General features: G+C 39.3%; 1 protein-coding gene across 3 annotated transcripts in view; it reads left to right on the top strand.

Moving 5' to 3' along the window:
• Positions 1-21689, top strand: part of LOC130920485 (DIS3-like exonuclease 1) — a 66879-nt gene extending 45190 nt beyond the window's left edge. For all 3 annotated transcript variants that reach the window (XM_057843757.1, XM_057843766.1, XM_057843774.1), the window contains 5 exons: positions 2196-2350; positions 7628-7806; positions 8288-8433; positions 14160-14331; positions 17988-21689. In XM_057843757.1, coding sequence (XP_057699740.1) covers positions 2196-2350; positions 7628-7806; positions 8288-8433; positions 14160-14331; positions 17988-18284 — 949 coding nt within the window. In that variant the 3' untranslated portion in view covers positions 18285-21689. The remainder of the gene's footprint in view (positions 1-2195; positions 2351-7627; positions 7807-8287; positions 8434-14159; positions 14332-17987) is intronic.
• The last annotated feature ends 416 nt before the right edge of the window (positions 21690-22105 follow it).

Genomic DNA, 22105 nt, shown 5'->3' on the forward strand with positions numbered 1-22105 from the left:
ACAGTATAACGCCTTAATATGTTTGTTTTTCTTGAATCTAGTCGAATAATTTTCGTCTTGTTTTGAGTTTTAAAGGCTAGTTAACAATTTAACCATTATCATTTTACACAAAAGTCCAAAAATGGGCTGGACAAATGTATTGGCACACCTCGAAAAATCATGTGATAATTCTCTAATTTGTGTAATTAACAGCACCTGTTACTTACCTGTGGCACATAACAGGTGATGGCAATAACTAAATCACACTTGCAGCCAGTTGAAATGGATTTAAGTTGACACAACCTCTGTCCCGTATCCTCGTGTGTACCACATTGAGCATGGAGAAAAGAAAGAAGACCAAAGAACTGTCTGAGGACTTGGGAAGCAAAATTGTGAGGAAGCATGGGCAATCTCAAGGCTACAAGTCGATCTCCAAAGACCTGAATGTTCCTGAGTCTACCGTACACAGTGTTATCAATAAGTGTAAAGCCCATGGCACTGTGGCTAACCTCCCTAGATATGGACGGAAAAGAAAAATGGACGAAAGATTTCAACGAAAGATGGTGCGGATGGTGGATAAAGAACCTCGACTAACATTCAAATAAGTTCAAGCTGTCCTAAAGTCCGAGGGTACACCAGTGTCAACCCGTACTATCTGTCAGCGTCTGAATGAAAAGGGACTCTATGGTAGGATATCCAGGAAGACCCCACTTGAATGTTCTCTGGTCAGATAAGACAAAAGTAGAGCTTTTTGGGAAAAGGCATCAACATAGAGTTTACCGGGAAAAAAACAGGCCTTCAAAGAAAAGAACACGATCCCCACAGTCAAATATGGCTGCGGTTCCCTGATGTTTTGGGGTTGCTTTGCTGCCTCTGGCACTGGACTGCCTGACCGTGTGCATGGCATTATGAAGTCTGAAGACTACCAACACATTTTGCAGCATATTGTAGGGCCCAGTGTGAGAAAGCTGGGTCTTCCTCAGAGGTCATAGGTCTTCCAGCAGGACAATGACCCAAAACACACTTCAAAAAGTACCGTATTGGCCCTAATATAAGATGGCCCTGATTATAAGACAAACCCCTCTTTTTCAAGACTCAAGTTTGGATAAAAAGACTTTTAAAACACCAAATTAATTGTTATACAGAAAATAATTACAGTACATCCGAAACAAATGATTATAACAATATATTTGAGAGAAAAATCATGTTATTTTGCCTCATTCAAATCTTAATATCTGAACATTTAAATATGTAAACTAAAGTGCAATCACATTTGTAAAGGAATGGCTTCTTTTTGAAATGTAAATAAACCAATCTATTGTGATAAAACAACAAAATTGCAATAATTGCATTAACCATCAAAATGTAGTCTAACTGTAACTGTAGTCTTGAAACAAATCTGAATAAGGAAAAACATGGCAATAAAATAATGCAAACTGGTTAAACTTAGTAGCTGAGCTTTGTCATGACAGAACATCGCTTCAATGATATCTGGCGCCATCTAGTGTCGTGAATGGGTATAACGTCTAGACCGTGAATATAAGACAACCCCCTCTTTTTCAGTCTAATTTCAATTCAAAAAACACTGTCTTATATTCGGGCCAATACGGTACTAGAAAATGTTTTGAGTGAAAGCAATGGAGACTTCTAAAGTGGCCAGCAATGAGTCCAGACCTGAATCCCATAGAACACCTCTGGAAAGATCTGAAAATGGCAATTTGGAGAAGGCACCCTTCAAAACTCAGAGCTCTGGAACAGTTGGCCTAAGAAGAATGGTCTAAAATTCCAGCTGAGTATTGGAAGAAACTCACTAATGGATACCGGAAGCGGTTGTTCGCAGTTATTTTGTCTAAAAGTCGTGCTACCAAGTATTAAGCTGAGAGTGTAAATACTTTTGTCCGGCCCATTTTTGGAGTTTTGTGTAAAATGATGATGATTTTTTAAAAAAAATTCTTTCTCTTATGTGTTTTTTCATTGCAAGCAAATATGAGCAAAGCATTTGTAATTGCAATCATTTTCGACGAGAAATTGAGCATTATCTTTCAAAATTGCAGGGGTGCCAATACATTTGTTCCGCAATGTACGTTCTTTAATCACATTGTTAAAACGATAACGTTAGAAGGTTTAGCTACTACAATGAAGTAATGGTGACTCAGTGATGCCAACAAAACAACTTAATCGCTAAATGCCCATTTTCCTTCGATTTCTCCTTGTAGGTCAAATAAGGCTTTAGCTGACTCTCTGGACAAGGCTGTGGACCTACAAGACCCACTTCTCAACAGGCTGCTGAGAATGATGGCCACTCAAGCCATGTCCCAAGCACATTATTTCTCGACTGGTGCAATTTCCGAAGATCAATACTACCACTATGGTATGCCCTTGCCTTTCTTTGTAGAGAGTATCCGCGGTCTCAAAAAGTCTTGTATCCAAAAATTAGAATTTAAGACCCTAAAATGTCTAAAGTTCTCCTAAGATCTCACAAAAAGTCTTAATTACGATAACGAAAGGTCTTAAAAATCTATTGATGTTACTTTTATTTACTTGCATAAATTTCAGTCTTGCTTTTAAATGTTTCAATTTTTGAGGACGCCAAAACGTAACTACAAAGCGGAACTACCTGTTCTACCCGGTGCTTTTCCTTCAAGTGTTTCTCTACGGTTGTTGCAGGTACACTGCAAAAACACACCTTCCTAAAACTAGTTAAGTTCCCTTATTTTCAGTGTAAATGCTGTATTAGAAATAAGTGAAATTTTCTGCCGGTGCTTTAAGTAAATTTTACTCACTTGGATTTCTTGCTTATTTTCAGCTAGCTATTTTACTTAAGACTTATTTTAAGCAAAAAAAAAAAAAAAAATTGTATGTTTATTTTTTTTGATGGGACTGAACAAGCACAAAATAAGTAATATTTACTTAAAGTGGAATAATCTAACTCATTAATCTGTTAACTAGTCTTTAACACTCAAAACAAGATGGAAAATATTATTTGACTAGATTTAAGAAAAAATATCTGATTAAGACGATATAAATTTGCAGTGTACTGGTGTGAAATAGGTCTTAAACTGTATTCAATATGGTCTTAAAAAGTTTTTAAGTCTTAAATTTGGCTTGTTTAAACCTGCAGGGACCCTGTACACTGCAAAAACACACCTCCTTAAAAGTAGTTAAATTCCCTTGTTTTCAGTGCAAATCTAGAAATAAGTAAAATGATCTGCCAGTGCTTCAAGTAAATTTTACTCACTTAGATTTCTTGAAATAAGAAAAATAGCTTGCTGAAAATAAAACACTTATTATAAGCAATAAATTAGTATGTTAAATCTTAAAAATGTTTGTTTGGCAGAAGTGTTCTTATTTGAAGAGTATGGTAGATCAATATCTACCATACTCTTCAAATAAGAACACGAAACAACATTTGAAAGGCAATTTTCCTTGATTTAGGTGTAAAATGACCAACTTTTAGATGTATGAGCTTAATAAAAACAAATAGTAAATTACTTAATAATTTAGTAACTTATTCCAATATAATTATGGAGGTAGTTAGCACCCAGAGCTGTTGTGTGCTTTACATATGATTATCGTACACAGTGAAACACAGCAGTTTGATTAATTTTGCAGATAGCCCGTGCGTCATAACACACGAAAACGTTGATGCAGTTTGCCTCCACCGAGACGTCTTAGTGATGAGAGATTGCTGCCTTACCTTGTTTTTGTCACGTAAAAGCACTGTCCAGATTGATGATCATCCTGCCGTTGTTCTCAGGTTTATCAGACTTATCAGATGTTGCTCCTGAAGCTTGCGTGGCGGAGAATAAGCGACACGGAAAACGGATGACTAAATGTATTAAAACTTAGTTTGATTTCAGGCTATTCGTATCATTTTCTGCCCAACAGAATATAATGCCATTTTCTGCACATTGGGATATAAGAGGACTAGTGTACTTTATTTGTATTTAAAGCACGTGAGACACATTGTGAGCAAACGTGATTCTCTTTTTATCCCTCTCTGCACTGGCGCTGTATTAAGGGAGCGTTCAAGACCAACATTTGGCAACACTAACTACCACCAGGACCGTGTTATTTTTTTCTGCATCGATAGTATGTGTATTGTTTATCGATCTATTCGCTGCAATCAGTAACTCAAGTCCTCAGATGAAAAACAACAAACGGTCCACCAGTTTTTTTAAGAAGAGGTTTCTTTACTGCTGTTTTTAAATTTTGTAGAAACTCTCCTGCTTGGAGAGAAGCATTTATAATCTGAAGTATGTCTGGGGCTATGCAATGAAAAACAGTTTAGAAAAAGTTTGAAGGAAGGATGTCAAGGCAGCATGTTGTGGGCTTTTAATTCTGACACAATTTCTGTTAAATTGGCATAGTCCAAGAGGATAAACTGTCTAAAATTGACATGGGGGACTGTTTGGGAGGCATTTAATGTAACAAATGTTAATCATGCACACAGTCTGTCTAATCTTTAGTACTTTGTGTGTCAAGAATGCTGCAAAATCATTACAGGACACCTCAGATACCAATTCCTGAGGTACTGATGCTTGTGGGTTTGTCAGTTTGTCAAGGACAGAAAATAGTAATAGTGCGGGTAAAATATGTTTCTACTAATTATCTCTGAAAAATATGACTGTCTTGCATTTTTCAGTTCCTGGTTGTATTTGCGAAGACTCTCTTTGTAGATAGAAAAAACATGGGGTTTGTTTTGCGCCACCTGCTATCTGCTCGTCTGCAATCTTGCTTTTGTTTTAAAGCTAGTATGGCATTTCTCCGGGGTGACCTCTTCTTTCTTTACAAAGTTTTTGTCTTAATTGGGGCAATAGTGTCAATAACAGTCATCATGCTGGAACTAAAACTATTTACAAGTTCGTCAACAGGAACTGTTGTAAGGGTTTATGGTGACGCATAGGCCTGAGTGAATAACGCACAAGTGTTATCGTTGACGCATAGGCCTGAGTGAATAACGCACAAGTGTTATCGTTTATGTAACACTTCCTAATCACCTCTGCTTCCCTTTTCAGAGGATGGACGGGGGGGTTATTTTAAACAGAATGCAGTAATGATCAGAAAGAGCAATGTCATTCACTGTAACCTCAGAGATGTTAAGACCTTTGGATATTATAAAATAAACACTAATCTCGGACTATCGTGTGATCCGATCAAGCGGCGACACAGACGTTGTCCTCATAAAACGCACCCTTTTGGGACGAGCGTCAGTGGTGCGTTAACGTAGCCGACGTGCCGCAGACGCGCCTGATGTAAAACCGGGGTAAAAGGCAACGCCAGGCAGTTTTGCCACAGTGACTTTTGAATAATAATTCTATTATGGATTACAAATGACTCTTTTAAAATGTAATTCACGTATATTACTGACTTGATTTTAAAAATAACCAACTTGGATTACAAGTTACATTTTAAGTTATAATATGTATTATATTATATGGACACTAGCTCGTCTACTGTACATCATTTGATTACACTCGTCAACACGAAAGTATCCATTTTATCCATACGACCTTCAATCCTCCCGCTGCGTTTTATTCCAACACATTGTTGTGGACAGCAAGGTGGCTGATGGCTAGAAATCCGAGCAGTTCTTCAACGCGACACGAGCAATAACTTGCTCGCCTGCACCAGCTCCTTCCTTCCTACTGCAACTCCGCCCGGTGACATCCGCGTGCTGTAACAACACTGAGGAAGCTGGCTTGTTCATAACCGGAGACTCGAGTTCTTGTTGTACTGATGTTTACTGCAGTCTTGCTTTTAACAACAGACACACCGTAGAACTGGTGGTACGACAAAGTGATGTACAATTGAATAAACGCACACATACAAAATATATAAAGTACAAACAAAAATTTACAGTACATACCACTTTGGCATGCGAGTGACCAAACATGGAATTTGAAATTTGATGGATTTTGGAATTTGACTTAAACTTACTTACATTGGGGTAAATAAGTATTTAGTCAACCACTAATTGTGCAAGTTCTCCCACTTGAAAATATTAGAGAGGCCTGTAATTGTCAACATGGGTAAACCTCAACCATGAGAGACACAATGTGGAAAAAAAACAGAAAATCACATTGTTTGATTTTTAAAGAATTTATTTGCAAATCATGGTGGAAAATAAGTATTTGGTCTATACCAAAAGTTCATCTTAATACTTTGTTCTGAACCTTAGTTGGCAATAATGGAGGCCAAACATTTTCTGTAACTCTCCACAAGCTTTTCACACACTGTTGCTGGTATTTTGGCCCATTCCTCCACGCAGATCTCCTCTAGAGCAGTGATGTTTTGGGGCTGTCGTTGGGCAACACGGACTTTCAACTCCCTCCTCACCCCGTGGCTTCAAAATGATAACAAGAACAATGAGCAAAAATCCCAGAACCACATGGGAGGACATAGTGAATGACCTACACAGAGCTGGGACCACAGTAACAAAGGCTACTATCAGTAACACAATGCGCCGCCAGAAGTGTCCCCCTGCTGAAGAAAGTACATGTCCAGGCCATAACACATTCTCCCAGTCCTCTTCTGGATCATCCAAATGCTCTCTAACGAACCGCAGACGGGCCTGGACGTGTACTTTCTTCAGCAGGGGGACACGTCTGGCAGTGCAGGATTTGAGTCCCATTGTGTTACTGATAGTAGCCTTTGTTACTGTGGTCCCAGCTCTCTGTAGGTCATTTACTAGGTCCCCCTGTGTGGTTCTGGGATTTTTGCTCACCGTTCTTGTTGTCATTTTGACGCCATGGGGTGAGGAGGGAGTTGAAAGTCCGTGTTGCCCAATGACAGCCCCAAAACATCACTGCTCTAGAGGAGATCTGTATGGAGGAATGGGCCAAAATACCAGCAACAGTGTGTAAAAAGCTTGTAAAGAGTTACAGAAAACGTTTGGCCTCCGTTATTGCCAACAAAGGGTACATAACAAAGTATTGAGATGAACTTTTTGTATAGACCAAATACTTATTTTCCACCATGATTTGCAAACAATGTCCTACTAAGAATTGCACAATGACAACAGGAAAACAAAAAAAAAATGCACACAAAAAATGAGTTGCACATCATGTCAAAATTCAATTAAGTTTCGTGAGACAACTGCTCCGCTCATTGGCGAAAAAAAAAATTGCGGGGAAACTTGCCAGCTGTTACACTGAGTGTCCTTCAAAATACCGCCAGGGGCCACCCTAATAATGTTATGATTAAAAAAAAGATATTGGATTATTTCTCGCGGCACACCTGACGATCACACAGGTTAAAAAACACCGAGTGGATGCATAACGCAACTCCAACCACTACTACGACTACTACTGTGCCTTATCTATGAAAACAGTTTTAAAATAGGCCATTCATTGAAGGTGCACTTTATATTCCGATGCGCCTTATTGTTCGAAAAATATGATAATATCTGTAGAAATGTGAGGGGCGTACTCACTTTTGTGGGATACTGTAAATTTAATACGTTTTTATAAATTAAATTTTACAGGTTAGATTACTCGTGACTGAAAAATGCATTGTTACGCCTGGAAGATACAGTGGGGAGAACAAGTATTTGATACACTTTTTCCCATTGGCAGTGTATCAAATACTTGTTCTCCCCACTGTACATGAAGTGACATACTGCCTGTGACTAAATTCCACTTTTCAGGGTTGGCTCTGGACCGCTACACACATTTCACTTCACCGATTCGTCGCTATGCCGACATGGTGGTTCACCGCCTTCTGACAGCGGCCATCGATGTTGACAAGGGACAGAGCCCCAATAAAGCACTAGCCACTAACAAGGAACTAGACGAGTTGGCTCATCATATCAACAAGAAGAACAGGGTGAGTTGTTTTCTTTCAACCCATTTGATATGTAGCGCATAAACTTTATAACCTATTGACATGACACGGGAAAAGGAGGCCGATTCGTAGGGGCCTATTTTCAAAAACTTGAAATTCAAATATTTTCAAAACCAAAGCTGCCACTGACCTAAAACCAAAACAGGCACCTACCTTAGCCATATATGAGTCTCCATGAGCAGCGGCATAAAAAAATTCTAAGTCGTTCCCTTATAAAATGCCGATTAATTATTTTTTAAAATAAAAATATAAAACAACTTAAAATTGCTATATAAGTCTCAGAATTTACACTAGATGCACAAAAATCACCAAATGCAGAGATAATCACCTATATTTTCAGGATCAATAGCAATACCTCTGATAAGGCGTTACACAAAGAATGACGAAGTGCCACGTCAATAGGTAATGAAGTCTATGTGTAGCGGTATACGTTCATTGTTTGAGAGCTGCGTGGTGTTTGCAGGCAGCCCAGCAGGCCCAGAAGCTGTCCACAGAGTTGTTTCAGTGTCTGTATTTTAAAGATCGAGACCCTGGCACCGACCCATGCTGTGTGACTGATGCTGTCATTTACGCCATCCGGGACAATGGGGTTTTGGCTTTTGTTCCGCTGTAAGTTTTCATTTCATTATGGTTTTTATATCACCGGACAGGAAAATGTTTCATGTTGGGTGAGCAGATATAGAAACGTTAACAATATTCCAAATGAAGCCTTGTGAGGCATTGAACCACTTGAGCCAATTGGTTCGAGAAAAGGTTCATTTCTTGAAGCTTCATGTCAGCACGATACTCCATACTGATCAAGTGTATGATTACAGTCATTTGATTATTGATTAATCATCAACCACACGAGTGATTTGTAGATTTAAAAAAATTTTTTTTTTGCTTTGGTAGTAATATCTTCATTTACTTTGCTTGCAATGAAAAAACAAAAAAGAGAATAAAAAAGGATTAAATCATTATCATTTTACACAAAACTCCAAAACTGGGCCGGACAAAAGTATTGGCACCCTACGCCTAATACTTAGTACAACTATTAGACAAAATAACTGTGAACAACCGCTTCCGGTATCCCACCGAAAGCTGTTGTTCAGTTATTTTGAGTTTCTTACAATGCTGAATGCTCTGCTGGAAGTTTAAAGCATTCTTCTTTGGCCAACTGCTCCAGGTATCTGAGATTCGATGGGTGCCTTCTCCAAACTGCCATTTTCAGATCTCTCCACAGGTGTTCTATGGCACAGGTGTCAAACCGATTCCAGAAAGGGCCGAGTGGGTGCAGGTTTGCTTTCCAACCAACGAAGAGGACACCTTTTCACCAGTTAGATCTTTTACATGTGTAATCAGTTAAACTTTGTCAGGTACTGCTTGTTTCAGCAGGAAGTTCATTGGTTAAACTCTCTGCGCGTTATCGGTTGAAACAAAATCCAGCACCCACTAGGCCCTTTCTGGAATCTGTTTGACACCTGTGTGCTATGGGATTCAGGTTTGGACTCATTACTGGCCACTTTCTCTCACACCATTTTCTAGTGCTTTTTGAAGTGTGTTTTGGGCTATTGTCCTGCTGGAAGACCTATGACCTTTGAGTGAGACCCAGCTTTCTCACACTGGGCCCTACATTATGCTGCAACATTTGTTGGTAGTCTTCAGACTTCATAATACCATACACACGGTCAAGCAGTCCAGTGCCAGAGGCAGCAAAGCAAACTGTGTTCTTTTCTTTGAAGCCTCGTTTTTTTCCGGTAAACTCTATGTTGATACCTTTTCCCAAAAAGCTTTACTTTTGTCTCATCTGACTACAGAACCTTCTTCCAAAATGTTTTGGGCTTTCTAAGATAAGTTTTGGCAAACTTTTTTTTTCATGTCTCTGGGTCAGAAGTGGGTTCTTCCTGGGTATCCTATCATAGAGTCCCTTTTCATTCAGACGCCAACGGATAGTACGGGTTGACACTGTTGTACCCTCGGACTATAGGACAGCTTGAACTTGTTTGGATGTTAGTCGAGGTTCTTCATACACCATCCGCACAATCTTTCATTGACATCTCTCATCAATTTTTCTTTTCCGTCCACATCTAGGGAGGCTAGACACAATGCCATGGGCTTTACGCTTATTGATGACACTGCGCACGGTAGCCACAGGAACATTCAGGTCTGTGGAGATGGACTTGTAGCCTTGAGTTTGCCCATGCTTCCTAACAAGTTTGCGTCTCAAGTCCTCAGACAGTTCTTTGGTCTTTTCTTTTCTCCATGCTCAATGTGGTACATACAAGGACACTGGACAGAGGTTAAGTCTTTGCTCACTTTAATCTATTTTAACTGGCTACAAGTGCGATTTAGTTGTTGCCACCACCTGTTATGTGCCACAGGTAAGTAACAGCTGCTGTTAATTACACAAATTAGAGAATTATCACATGATTTTTCGAGGTGTGCCAGTACTTTTGTCCGGCCCATTTTTGAAGTTTTGTGTAAAATGTAGGGCTGTCAAAGTTATCGCGTTAACGGGCAGTAATTTTTTTTTTTTTTTAATTAATCACGTGAAAATATTTAACGCATCCGCGGGAATACCCACTCATGCATTGCCGCAAACAGACTACAATGGTGCCGTTTTTTTGTACATGGAGAACTAAGGGGCAGAGATAAGCAAGTTGACACAGGCATTCATTGGGGCCGCACCATTTATTGGCATAAGCTTTGGCAATTCTATCACAACAATCATAACTGTTGTGGTGAGCGATGTGGGGAATAATGACAGGAGATGATCTTATTCTTAACACGCTTCATTGAACACAACGCAGAACATATACCATTTGCAGACACCACTGACAGTCATGGTTTTCCAACTTCCCATCATGCATTTGGGTGGAAAAGTTAAGTCGCGACAGTATCACTTACTGAAAGCACAACAAAAATAATATTCCTATCTCTCCAAAAAAATAATGTTCACAAAAAGAAAAGAGCTCAATGCAAAGAAAACTGGCATTCTCAATCAAAATAGCTTTGCAAAACACACATAAAACTTACTCAAACTCTATTCAAACATTTCGTTTAGCTCAACAAAATACACTAAATGGCAATATTTAGTCACAATTTACAAATTATCAGAGGTCTCGTACTTTGCAAAGTCAACACTCAAATGAATGTCAGGTACAATGAACCCGGAAACTACGGGACAGTCGAGGGACAAAACTAGAAAAACTTGGCTAGATCTCTAGATCTCTAATTAATTTAAAACTCGCCCTTGACACCTTGTGGTGTATTTCAATCACTACCTTACGTAGTTAAAGACACTGTGCAAGAACGGCAGGGAGCCTATGTGACGTCCCGCTCGGAGACGTCAAGAATGGCGAGCTATTAGTTTATTTTTTTGATTGAAAATTTTACTAATTTTATCAAAACGAAAACATACAGGGTTTTGATATAAAATTACTATAACTTGTACTCACATTTATCTTTTAAGAACTACAATTCTTTCTATCCGTGGATCCCTTTAACAGAAAGAATGTTAATAATGTTAATGCCATCTTTTGGATTTATTGTTAAAATAAACAAATACAGTACTTACTGTATGTACAGTATGTTGAATATCTCTTGTGCCTTATCTTTCCATTCCACCAATAATTTACAGGAATAATATGGCATATTTTAGAGATGGTTTGAATTGCAATTAATTACGATTAATTGATTCATAAGCTGTGATTAACTCGATTAAAAATTTGTTTTTGACGTTTAACAGCCCTGGTAAAACGATAATGATTTTTTTCCCCCCATTCTCTTTTGTGTTTCTTCATTCCAGGCAAAATTAATGAAGATATTACTACCAAAACATTTGTAATTGCAATCATTTTCTGGGAGAAATTAAGCATTATCTGACAGAATTGCAGGGGTGGCAATACTTTTGGCCAGCTGTGTAAAATCCTATAAATGCATATGTTATCGTTAGAACATTAAAGAATATTTTTAGCGTATTAGTAGTATTAATATAAATAACATGCATAAAATAATGTGCAAATTAGGGCTGCAGCTAATAAATATTTTACTAATCGATTATTCTACTGAAAATTCCATCGAATAATCTAGTAGTAATCAGATAAAACATTTTTTTAGGTAAAGATCAGTTATAAATATACATGAGAAAACAAGACATTTCACCTAATATTGAACCATTTTTTAGAGAATCAATGTCTTTATTTTAGATGTACATTGTTGAAAACATTCAACAATTGCGTCTAAGATGTGACGAGAAAACTAAAAAAAACTTCACATCTTAAAAAAAAAAAAGCAATTCTTATTTCTTACCTAAAAATATCTTTACGCTTGATAACACACATCACTTAAAAGTTGTGTTTTTCCGCATGTTTCAATTCAGTTTCCATTTGTGTCAAGCTAATTTTAGTTTGATACCTGCTGTATTGGAGCACAATAGGCACCAGTGCTACTTGGTGTTTTATCCATCAATGACTACTGAGCTAAAATTGATAGTTAGCATTTTTATGTTTTTATTTTACACCCTCATCACTCTACAATGCTGTTTTTACAGATTAAACAAAGCCTGTATGAAAGACGCGTTAGCCACGCATCGACAGTAATCATAATTTTAGAAAACCTAGCCCTCCACAGGGCTAACGTTATGTTAGCAATGTACAGAAAGGTTAATTTTATATAGTAGTGCTACGTGAACTTGATTTTACCTTGTCCCGTATATCGCTCCTCCGCTCTCTGAGTAAATCGGGTGCCTTCGGTGGCGCTGCAGATGTGCTGTAGTAGTATGCAAGCGCTGTCTTACAGTGAATGCATGAAAGAGTTTTTCGCCTTTGCGTCCAGCTTGAAATGCTCACACACTTTTGACATTTTCTGCTTTTTCTTGGTGCGTTTCTCTTCGCTTTCGCCGGCTTCTTCGTCGTTACGTCTATATTCATGCATGGTTGAAATAAAAATATCCGCTGCCGCTGTCTTTTACCTGTACGTACGTGACGTCGTGCTGCATTAAAAGTAGTCCGGGCAAAACGTCCCGTTTAGAGCTGGTGAAATTAAACGATTCTTCGAGGCGGAGAAAATTCCTCTATTAATTTTTAAAATCGAGTTACTCGAAATTTTCAAGTAATCGTTTCTGCTCCAGTGTAAATAACACATACTGTGCATTAGGCTTGCACAATATATCGTTCTAACATCGCCATCGCAGGATGTGCAATTGTTTTTTTGTTTTGTTTTTTTTCTTATATGTTTAGTTATACTTCATGAAAGCAGCAAGTGTGCAGATTCTGGATCCCTTTTATATACAGAAAGCCTAGGTAAACGGCATGATATAAATTAGGGATGTCCCCGATCCGATCAGATGATCGGAAATCAAGCCGATTGCGCCATTTGTCAGAGGATTGGAATCAGGTTAAAATGATCGAGATTGTAATTTTAAAAATATACAGGTAGTCCCCGGGTTTCGATGTACTCGACTTCGGCCATTTCGACTTTACGATGCCAGAGTCTCGCCAGCCATTGTCTCAAGTCGTTTTTTTGGTTTTTTTTTTTTTTTTTTTTTTAAATAGTACCTTATTGTACCTCACAGCATCTTATTTTTTCATTTGATTCATTAATATGACATGTTCTGTCCTCACTAAACGTGAAGTTGTTCAGCTTTACAGACAGCAAATAAGGCAATTGTGCTTTTTGAAGCTTTTTTAGTTCCTCCACTTTTGACAATTTGTAAAGTTGTAACACATACAGTATGTACACTTAAGTTTAAAAATGCACGCATTTTAACAACACTTGATACAAAACAATTGGTGTTCAAACATTCATCTAATCTCCTCAATATAGACATTTAGTAGATTAAATTAGCCTAATTTAGTTAACAAAAGTCATCGAACTTAAATGCTACGAAAGCTAACATATTTACAATTCCCATAGCAAATCACTCACATGTAACTCCAGAAATTGTAGCTGTATACTTAGTTACGAATGCGTACACAAACATATATTAGCGGAAACAACTTACAGCCTTGTGTGGGCCAAATCACATACGTCGTGACCCGTGGACCACCTGTTACATGTTAATTCTTTCCAATCATTCCAATATCGTTCAGGCCTATCCCAAACATGGCTATTCGAGTTACGTGGTGAAAATTATTCTAGTTTTAATATCGCAATATACCGTAATATCGCATTATATTGCAAGCCCCCCAAAAATCGCAATGATAGTTTTTTTCCAATATCATTCAGGCCTACTGTACATTCATTCTCTCTCATATGATACGTGTAAGGGTAAGTGTACATAAATGTGTAGATGAAAATCCGAAGGCTTGCCGTACCTCATTACATCACTTGTTAACATTATTTGTTCTGCGGAGGTACGGCATCAAGGGGCCTGTGTACTTGAAGAACCGAGAGGGTCTGGTGCTCTCTGCGGAGCAGGATCGGCGCTGCGAGTGGCAGAGCGGCTCTGTGCGCCGCTATTCAGACCACATCATGACCACGTCCACCATTGGAACCACCACCTTTAAGCTGTTCAACCACATTACTGTGAGTCACTAGAGACTATTTGAAGGCCCAGCAAGCACTTTGATGTATTGTCTTATCACAATTTCCAGTTTTTGTTTCTTGACTTACAGTGTATCACAAAAGTGAGTACACCCCTTGCATTTCCGCAGATATTTAAGTATAGAATGGGGCAAATAAGTATTTAGTCAACCACTAATTGTGCAAGTTCTCCCACTTGAAAAGATTAGAGAGGCCTGTAATTGTCAACATGGGTAAACCTCAACCATGAGAGACAGAATGTGGAGAAAAAAAAAACGAAAATCAAATTGTTTGATTTTTAAAGAATTTATTTGCAAATCATGGTGGAAAATAAGTATTTGGTCAATACCAAAAGTTCTTCTCAATACTTTTTTCTCTCAGTACGTTTTGTACCCTTTCTTGGCAATAACGGAGGCCAAACGTTTTCTGTAAGACTTCACAATCTTTTCACACACTGTTGCTGGTATTTTGGCCCATTCCTCCATGCAGATCTCCTCTAGAGCAGTGATGTTTTGGGGCTGTCATTGGGCAACACGGAATTTCAACTCCCTCCACAGATTTTCTATAGGGTTGAGATCTGGAGACTGGCTAGGCCACTCCAGGACCTTGAAATGCTTCTTAAGAAGCCACTCCTTTGTTGCCGTGGATGTGTGTTTGGAAACATTGTCATGCTGAAAGACCCAGCCACGTCTCATCTTTAATGCCCTTGCTGATTTTGACTCAAAATCTCTCGATACATGGCCCCATTCATTCTTTCCTTTACACAGATCAGTCGTCCTGTTCCCTTTACAGAAAAACAGCCCCAAAGCATGATGTTTCCACCCCCATGCTTCACAGTGGGCATTGTGTTCTTCAGATGCAATTCAATATTCTTTCTCCTCCAAACACGAGAACCTGTGTTTCTACCAAAAAGTTCTATTTTGGTTTCATCTGACCATAACACATTGTCCTAGTCCTCTCCTCGACCATACAAATGCTCTCTTGCGAACCGCAGACGGGCCTGGACTAAGCCTGTCGCAATATGCAATAATTCCATTTATCGCGCGGTATATAAAAATAAAGACGGTAATTTTCGCGCTGCGATTTATCGCCTCGCGTGCACGCGCTTGCGGCAGATGTGTGGCAGACGTGCTTGACAGCGCTGTTTAAAGTTCAGCTTCCTTGTGCCACTCTGTTTTATTGACTTCTGGGTATGTTCTTTTTATACATTTGAGTTTGAGTGACCGTCATTTAATGGATGGAGGCAGGGCCGAGTACACTGTCGGCGCACAGCAATGAGCGAGCGGAATGAGGAAGAGGACGAACCAGTCTGCAAAATGTTTTTGGAGGTTGTTTCAACAAAGATGGCCAACAGAATAAATCTACATGCTCATTTGAAAAACTATTATCCTCTCCAGTTTTCACTGCTTAGTAAGAAAACTGCATCGCAACAAGCGGAGCCTCCTCGTCATGTTAATTGACAATTAGAGGTATTCGCTTGATGTGAGAAATACAGACGACACCGCGCAAAATAGCGTTCCCTGACGGAAAGTGAAGTCCGCTACATTGCTGAAGAAATGTTGCCTGGCTCTGCCAGACTATTCTCCCTGTATTTTTCAAACACTGAGAGAAATAGTCTGGGAACCATCCCTTTAACGGCCTTTTCGAGCAGGTACAAAATCAATCGACAAATCAGATTCGTTTATTTGCGTGACGTGTTCTTCACGAGCAACGTCACTCTTGCGCGCCGAAAGTCGTCTCCACAACACAGATGGTCAACGGGATAACCGAGAACATGTTCCAATCCGCGGTAAATTCTGTTTTAAATGACCAAAAACACAGCGACACGAGTCATTGACAATAGTCTGTCTCGCGCTCGCCATGTTGAATAAACTCCGCTCTCTTCGTATGTTTACTTCTGCGCGCAAGTCCCTGGTCCTTCCGTCGTCAGTTAGTAACGTCACGTCTGCACTTCGCTGATTGGTCCACTCCGCTGTCCTTTTGCTGTGGCTTACTCCGCCCTGGAAATTGTATCCGTGGGAATGGTGGCCAGACTCAATAGCTGGAACAGCGTTGAGTCTGGTGTACCAGGCAAGAAGAAATGAGACCATTTTACCTCTGTTAAAATTCAGGGGTTCCCAACCTATTCCACTAAGGCACACTGTGGGTGCAGGATTTCATTCTTACCAAACAAGATGACAACACTTTTTCCCCAATCTGGTGTTTTACAAGTGCAATCAGTTGATTGCAGTCAGGTGTGGCTTGTTTTAGCAGAAGCCTCATTGGTTCAACTGTCTCTGCTGGATCGGCTGGAACAAAAACCAGGACCCACAGTGTGCCTTGAGGACTGGGTTGAAAACCCCTGTGTTAAATGATATTTGATACCTTTGGGAGCCAAATTTTTGTTACTGCTACTTAATTAGTCTGTTTTTCTCTGTTGTTGTTGAAGTACAATTACTGTGACTGCAACTTTATACCTATATGCCTGAATGCTTCAGTTATTAAGTGCAATTTTATTTTTTCTTGAAAAAAGACATTTAATATGTGTTTCTGTGCGGTATTAATATTGTTGTCTTTTACTTGAAAGAGGCATGGTCTATTGTTTTTAGTTGTGATTTGACGCAATAATATCGCATATCGCAATAATTTATGAGATAATTTATCGCCCACTAAAATTTGTTATCGCGACAGGCCTAGCCTGGACGTGTACTTTCTTCTGCAGGGGGACACGTCTGGCAGTGCAGGATTTGAGTCCCTGGCGGCTCATTGTGTTACTGATAGTAGCCTTTGTTACTGTGGTCCCAGTTCTCTGTAGGTCATTCTCTAGGTCCCCCCGTGTGGTTCTGGGATTTTTGCTCACCGTTCTTATCATTTTGACGCCACGGGGTTAGATCTTGTATGGAGCCACAGATCGAGGGAGATTATCAATGGTCTTGTAAGACTTCCATTTTCTAATAATTGCTTCCACCGTTGATTTCTTTACACCAAGCGTTTTACCTATTGCAGATTCAGTCTTCTCAGCCTGGTGCTACAATTTTGTCTCTGGTGTCCTTCGACAGCTCTTTGGTCTTGGCGATAGTGGAGTTTGGCGTGTGACTGACTGACTGACATTGTGGACAGGTGTCTTATACCGATAATGAGTTAAAACAGGTACCATTAATACAGGTAACAAGTGGAGCCTCGTTAGACCTCGTTAGAAGAAGTTAGACCTCTCTGACAGCCAGAAATCTTGCTTGTTTGTTGGTGACCAAATACTTATTTTCCACTCTAATTTGGAAATTCTTTAAAAATCATACAATGTGATTTTTTTTCCACATTCTGTCTCTCATGGTTGATGTTTACCCATGTTGACAATTACAGGCCTCTCTAATCTTTTCAAATAGGAGAACTTGCACAATTGGTGGTTGACTAAATACTTATTTGCCCCACTGTGAATATCTGCAGAAATGCAAGGGGTGTACTCGCTTTTGTAATACACTGTAAATGAAGGAAGGAAAAAAAATGTAATTTTACAATTTTCACGTACTTATTCGCCAAAGCATTTTTGGTGACTGTGCAATGTACACAGTATGTTATAAACACATCAATATCCTCCCAACAAAATGTGTTAGTGCTTCTTTCTTCTCTGATATTTTACCTGAGGTGACATAAGCCAAATTTGTGTTTCCTGCTTCCATCAGGTTCGTATTTCCGTGCAGTCGTCACGTTGCCACGCGGACAGTGTGTCTCTCGAGCTCGTTTATAACCGGCCGCACCAGATTGGCGCGCTCCACCAGACTCAGTCTCACGGCCGCAACCAACTGGTTCAGGAAGTGGTCCGTTTAGCCCAAGAGGCCTCCCAGCAAGTTCAAGAGAAGGCGACCTGGCGTCCCAAACTTTCCAAAGAGGAGCATGAGTTCTGCCAAAGCAAAAGTCCAAACTTGTACTTACTCCTGGAGGAGATTCGTGAGCTTTCACTCATGGAGATAGAATACTAAGAGACTGTCATAGACTTCAATGATAATAACTTTTAATCCTCTTTTATTGTTTACGTGCATATGAGTGACATGGATAAGGCCATGTTTGATCATACTGACTGTATTTTTTTTTTGTTTTTTTTTGATGAAATTCATTTCACAAAAACATTTTGGTGTTTTCTGAAGACTGTACAGTGATGGCATTTCCCTACTACCTTATTTTCCGGACTATAATACGCACCTAAAATACTTTAAATTTCTCAAAAGCCGACAGTGCACCTTATAATCTGATGTGCCTTATGTATGGATCAATATCGGTTAATCATGGCATGGCATTCCCTTTAGCACAGCTCCATCTAGTGCAGGGGCTCTTAACCTTGCTAAAGGTACCCAACCCCACGAGTTTCACATATGTATTCACCAAACCCTTCGGAATTTCATAACAAAGCCATTTTTTAAAAAATTCAAAACCTAGCAAGCTAACATCAAAGTGAATTCCTGTTTACATTTTTTTTCGTTGCCTTTAGCTGTTGATTTTTACGTTGGCAAAAGAAAAGAAACTCATTTCATTTCACACTGTTCTTTTTTTTTCATTGTTTTCATGCCTACATTCTCATTTTATTGTCGTATCTTTGCATCACATACAATTTTCATGCCGTAAAACTACACAGTTGTTTTTTAATTATCTATGCAGTTCATGCTGTCCGTAGGTCTGTTATACTTCCTCATACCAAATTCCTGGCAACCTTCCACTGAGCAAACAGATTTCTCCTCCCATTATATACAGTAGAGGGCTAATATTTGAAAGAAATGAAATAAAGCCTTTAAATTGAGGGTAAACCAGACCAAAACCTGGTGTAAAACACCACTTTGCCTAGATTTAGTCGGCATACAAAATAGGGCTCTGTGTTTAACATTCACCGAACCCCTGGGGATCGAACCCCAGTTAAGAACCACTGATCTAGTGGATGCATAACACAACCCAAAATAATACTATTACTGTGCCGTGTTATGCAGTGCGCGTAAAATATGAAAAAAAGTTAGGCCATTCATTAAAGGTGCGCCTTATACTCCAATGCGCCTGATACTGAGGAAAATACGGTACTTTTAAAGGAGTGGTTACACTTTTTTTCTTTATTAATAAACCCATACAGAAGGGAAAAGTATTTTTCAACTGCAAATTGTGTAGGTTCTCCCACTTAGAAAGACCTGTAATTGTCATCATATATATAACTAAACTATGAGAGACAGAATGAGGGGAAAATAATCCATAAAATCACATTGTAAATGAAGTCTTTAAAAAATTCTTGTGGAAAATATTTGGTTCACCTACAAACAAGCAAGATTTCTGGCTCCCACAAAGCTGTAACTTCTTTGCGAGGCTCCTCTGTTTTAATGGCACCTGTTTGTCATTAGCAGTGTAAAACGCACAACCTCAAACAGTCACACTCCAAACTCCACTATGGCCAAGAACAAAGAGCTGTCAAAGGACACCAGAAACAATTTATAGACCTGCAATAGGCAAGCAGCTTGATGTAACGAAATCAACTGTGGGAGTAGTTATAGTGCTGGCAAAAAGAATTGGCACCCCTGCAATTTTGTCGGATAATGCTCAATTTCTCTCAGAAAATGATTGCAAATACATATGCTTTAATGGTAATATCTTCATTTACTTTGCTTGCCATGAAAAAACAATGATAAAAAAAAAAAAATCATTATCGTTTTACACAAAACTCCAAAAATGGGCCGGACCAAAGTATTGGCACCCTTAGCCTAGTACTTGGTAGCACAAACTTTAGACAAAATAACTGAACAACCGCTTCCATCAATGAGTTTCTTACAATGCGCTGCTGGAATTTCAGACCACTCTTCTTTGGCCAACTGCTCCCGGTCTCTGAGATTTGAAGGGTGCCTTCTCCAAACTGCCATTTTCAGATCTCTCCACAGGTGTTTTATGGGATTCAGGTCTGGACTCAATGCTGGCCACTTTAGAAGTCTCTAGTTCTTTCTCGCAAACCATTTTCTAGTGCTTTTTGAAGTGTGTTTTGGGTCATTGCTGCAAAATTTGTATTTGTTGGTAATCTTTAGACTCCAAAATGCCATGCACACGGTCAACCAGTCCAGTGCCAGAGGTAGCAGAGCAACCAACAGTGTTCCTTTCTTTGAAGGACTCGTTTTTTTCCCTGTAAACTCTATGTTGATGCCTTTTCCACAAAAATTCTACTTTTGTCTCATCTGACCAGAGAACATTCTTCCAAAACGTTTTGTGCTCTCTCAGGCAAGTTGTGGCAAACTTTTTTTTTTTGTCTCAGGGTCAGAAGTGGGTTCTTCCTGGGTATCCTATCATAGAGTCCCTTTTCATTCAGACGCCGATGGATAGTATGGGTTGATACTGTTGTACCCTCGGACTGTAGGACAGCTTGAACTGGTTTGGATGTTAGTCGAGGTTCTTTATCCACCATCCGTACAATCTTTCGTTGAATCTATCTTGATGGGATATCTTGGGAATGGCGTTGCTCAGTGGTGGAGTAGTTGTCCCCCAACCCAGAGTCTGTGGATTCGATTCTCCACCCTGATGAACTCGCCTAAGTATCCTTGCGCAAGATACTGAACCCCGCATTACTCCTGGTGCTGTGTCACTAGTAGGTAGATGGCAATGTAGTGTGAAGCGCTTTGGGTACCTTGAGAGGTAGAAAAAGCGCTATACAAGTATAACACCATCTTCAATTTTTATTTACATAACATTCCATTCACATCTAGGGGGATTAGACACAATGCCATGCGCATTAATGACACTGCGCACGGTAGACACAGGAACATTCAGGTCTTTGGAGATGGACTTGTAGCCTTGAGATTGCCCATGCTTCCTCATAATTTTGCTTTTCAAGTCCTCAGAAATTTCTTTGGTCTTCTTTCTTTTCTCCGTGCTCAATGTGGTTCGCACAAGGACACAGGACTATGGAGGACCAAAGCTGCCAAAATTAAAAATAAATAAATCAATAAAAAACAAAATAAAAACAAATATAAATACAAAAATAAATATGGACATAAGTAGCTAATTAAATAAGAGTAGAAATAAAAATGATTATATATACAAAAATAAGAAATTACATTAAAAATGTAAGAATAAATACTAAAATAAATATATTGATTGAAATAAATGTCAATCAATAAATAAAAGCGCTTTGCCTTCTATTATTTCATTGTCAGCGCCAACTTTCAAGTGGAAATGTAATTCAAATGAGGAGGCGTTCTTACATGTGTTGAACTATTCACCCACTGGTCGATCAACACGCTATTGCAGTGATCCTCTCGATCGACTTTGCCTGCCTGTTGCTTGCTAGCTTCAGGCATGAAAATCTCTCACCTTTCGGCGAAATTCGCCGTTTTGAAGTAAAAAAGGGCGACCTACGTGAATTGCGTAGATCCGAGGAGAAATTCTTTTTGAGAGGGAGGGGGGGTCGGGAGGTTTTATTTAATTATTATTATTATCATCATGTGATTAACTTAGTACGTAAACTGAGCACTTAAGAACACAGTCAGCAAATCCTTCTAGATGCTTCGCTGACGAGAACCAATCATCGGCCCAAGCTGCGTTCCATTATTCCAAACGTGCGCACTCCTTACACGTGTACATGGAGTGCTCGGAGAGCCTTCGGTTGCATTGCAAAGCAGCGAAAACAAAAAGCAGGCCTTATCCACATCGGGGCAGACCAGAGCGCAGCATACACACTTGCCTGTATTTGCCAGCAGATTGAATTTGGTGAGTAATGGTTTCAATCGTTTTCACGTTTTGCGATATAAAAAAGTTACTGCCATTCGTTGCAGCTTGGGTTGAACAC

Source organism: Corythoichthys intestinalis, chromosome 1 (genome assembly GCF_030265065.1).
Source record: "Corythoichthys intestinalis isolate RoL2023-P3 chromosome 1, ASM3026506v1, whole genome shotgun sequence".
Lineage (NCBI taxonomy): Eukaryota > Metazoa > Chordata > Actinopteri > Syngnathiformes > Syngnathidae > Corythoichthys > Corythoichthys intestinalis.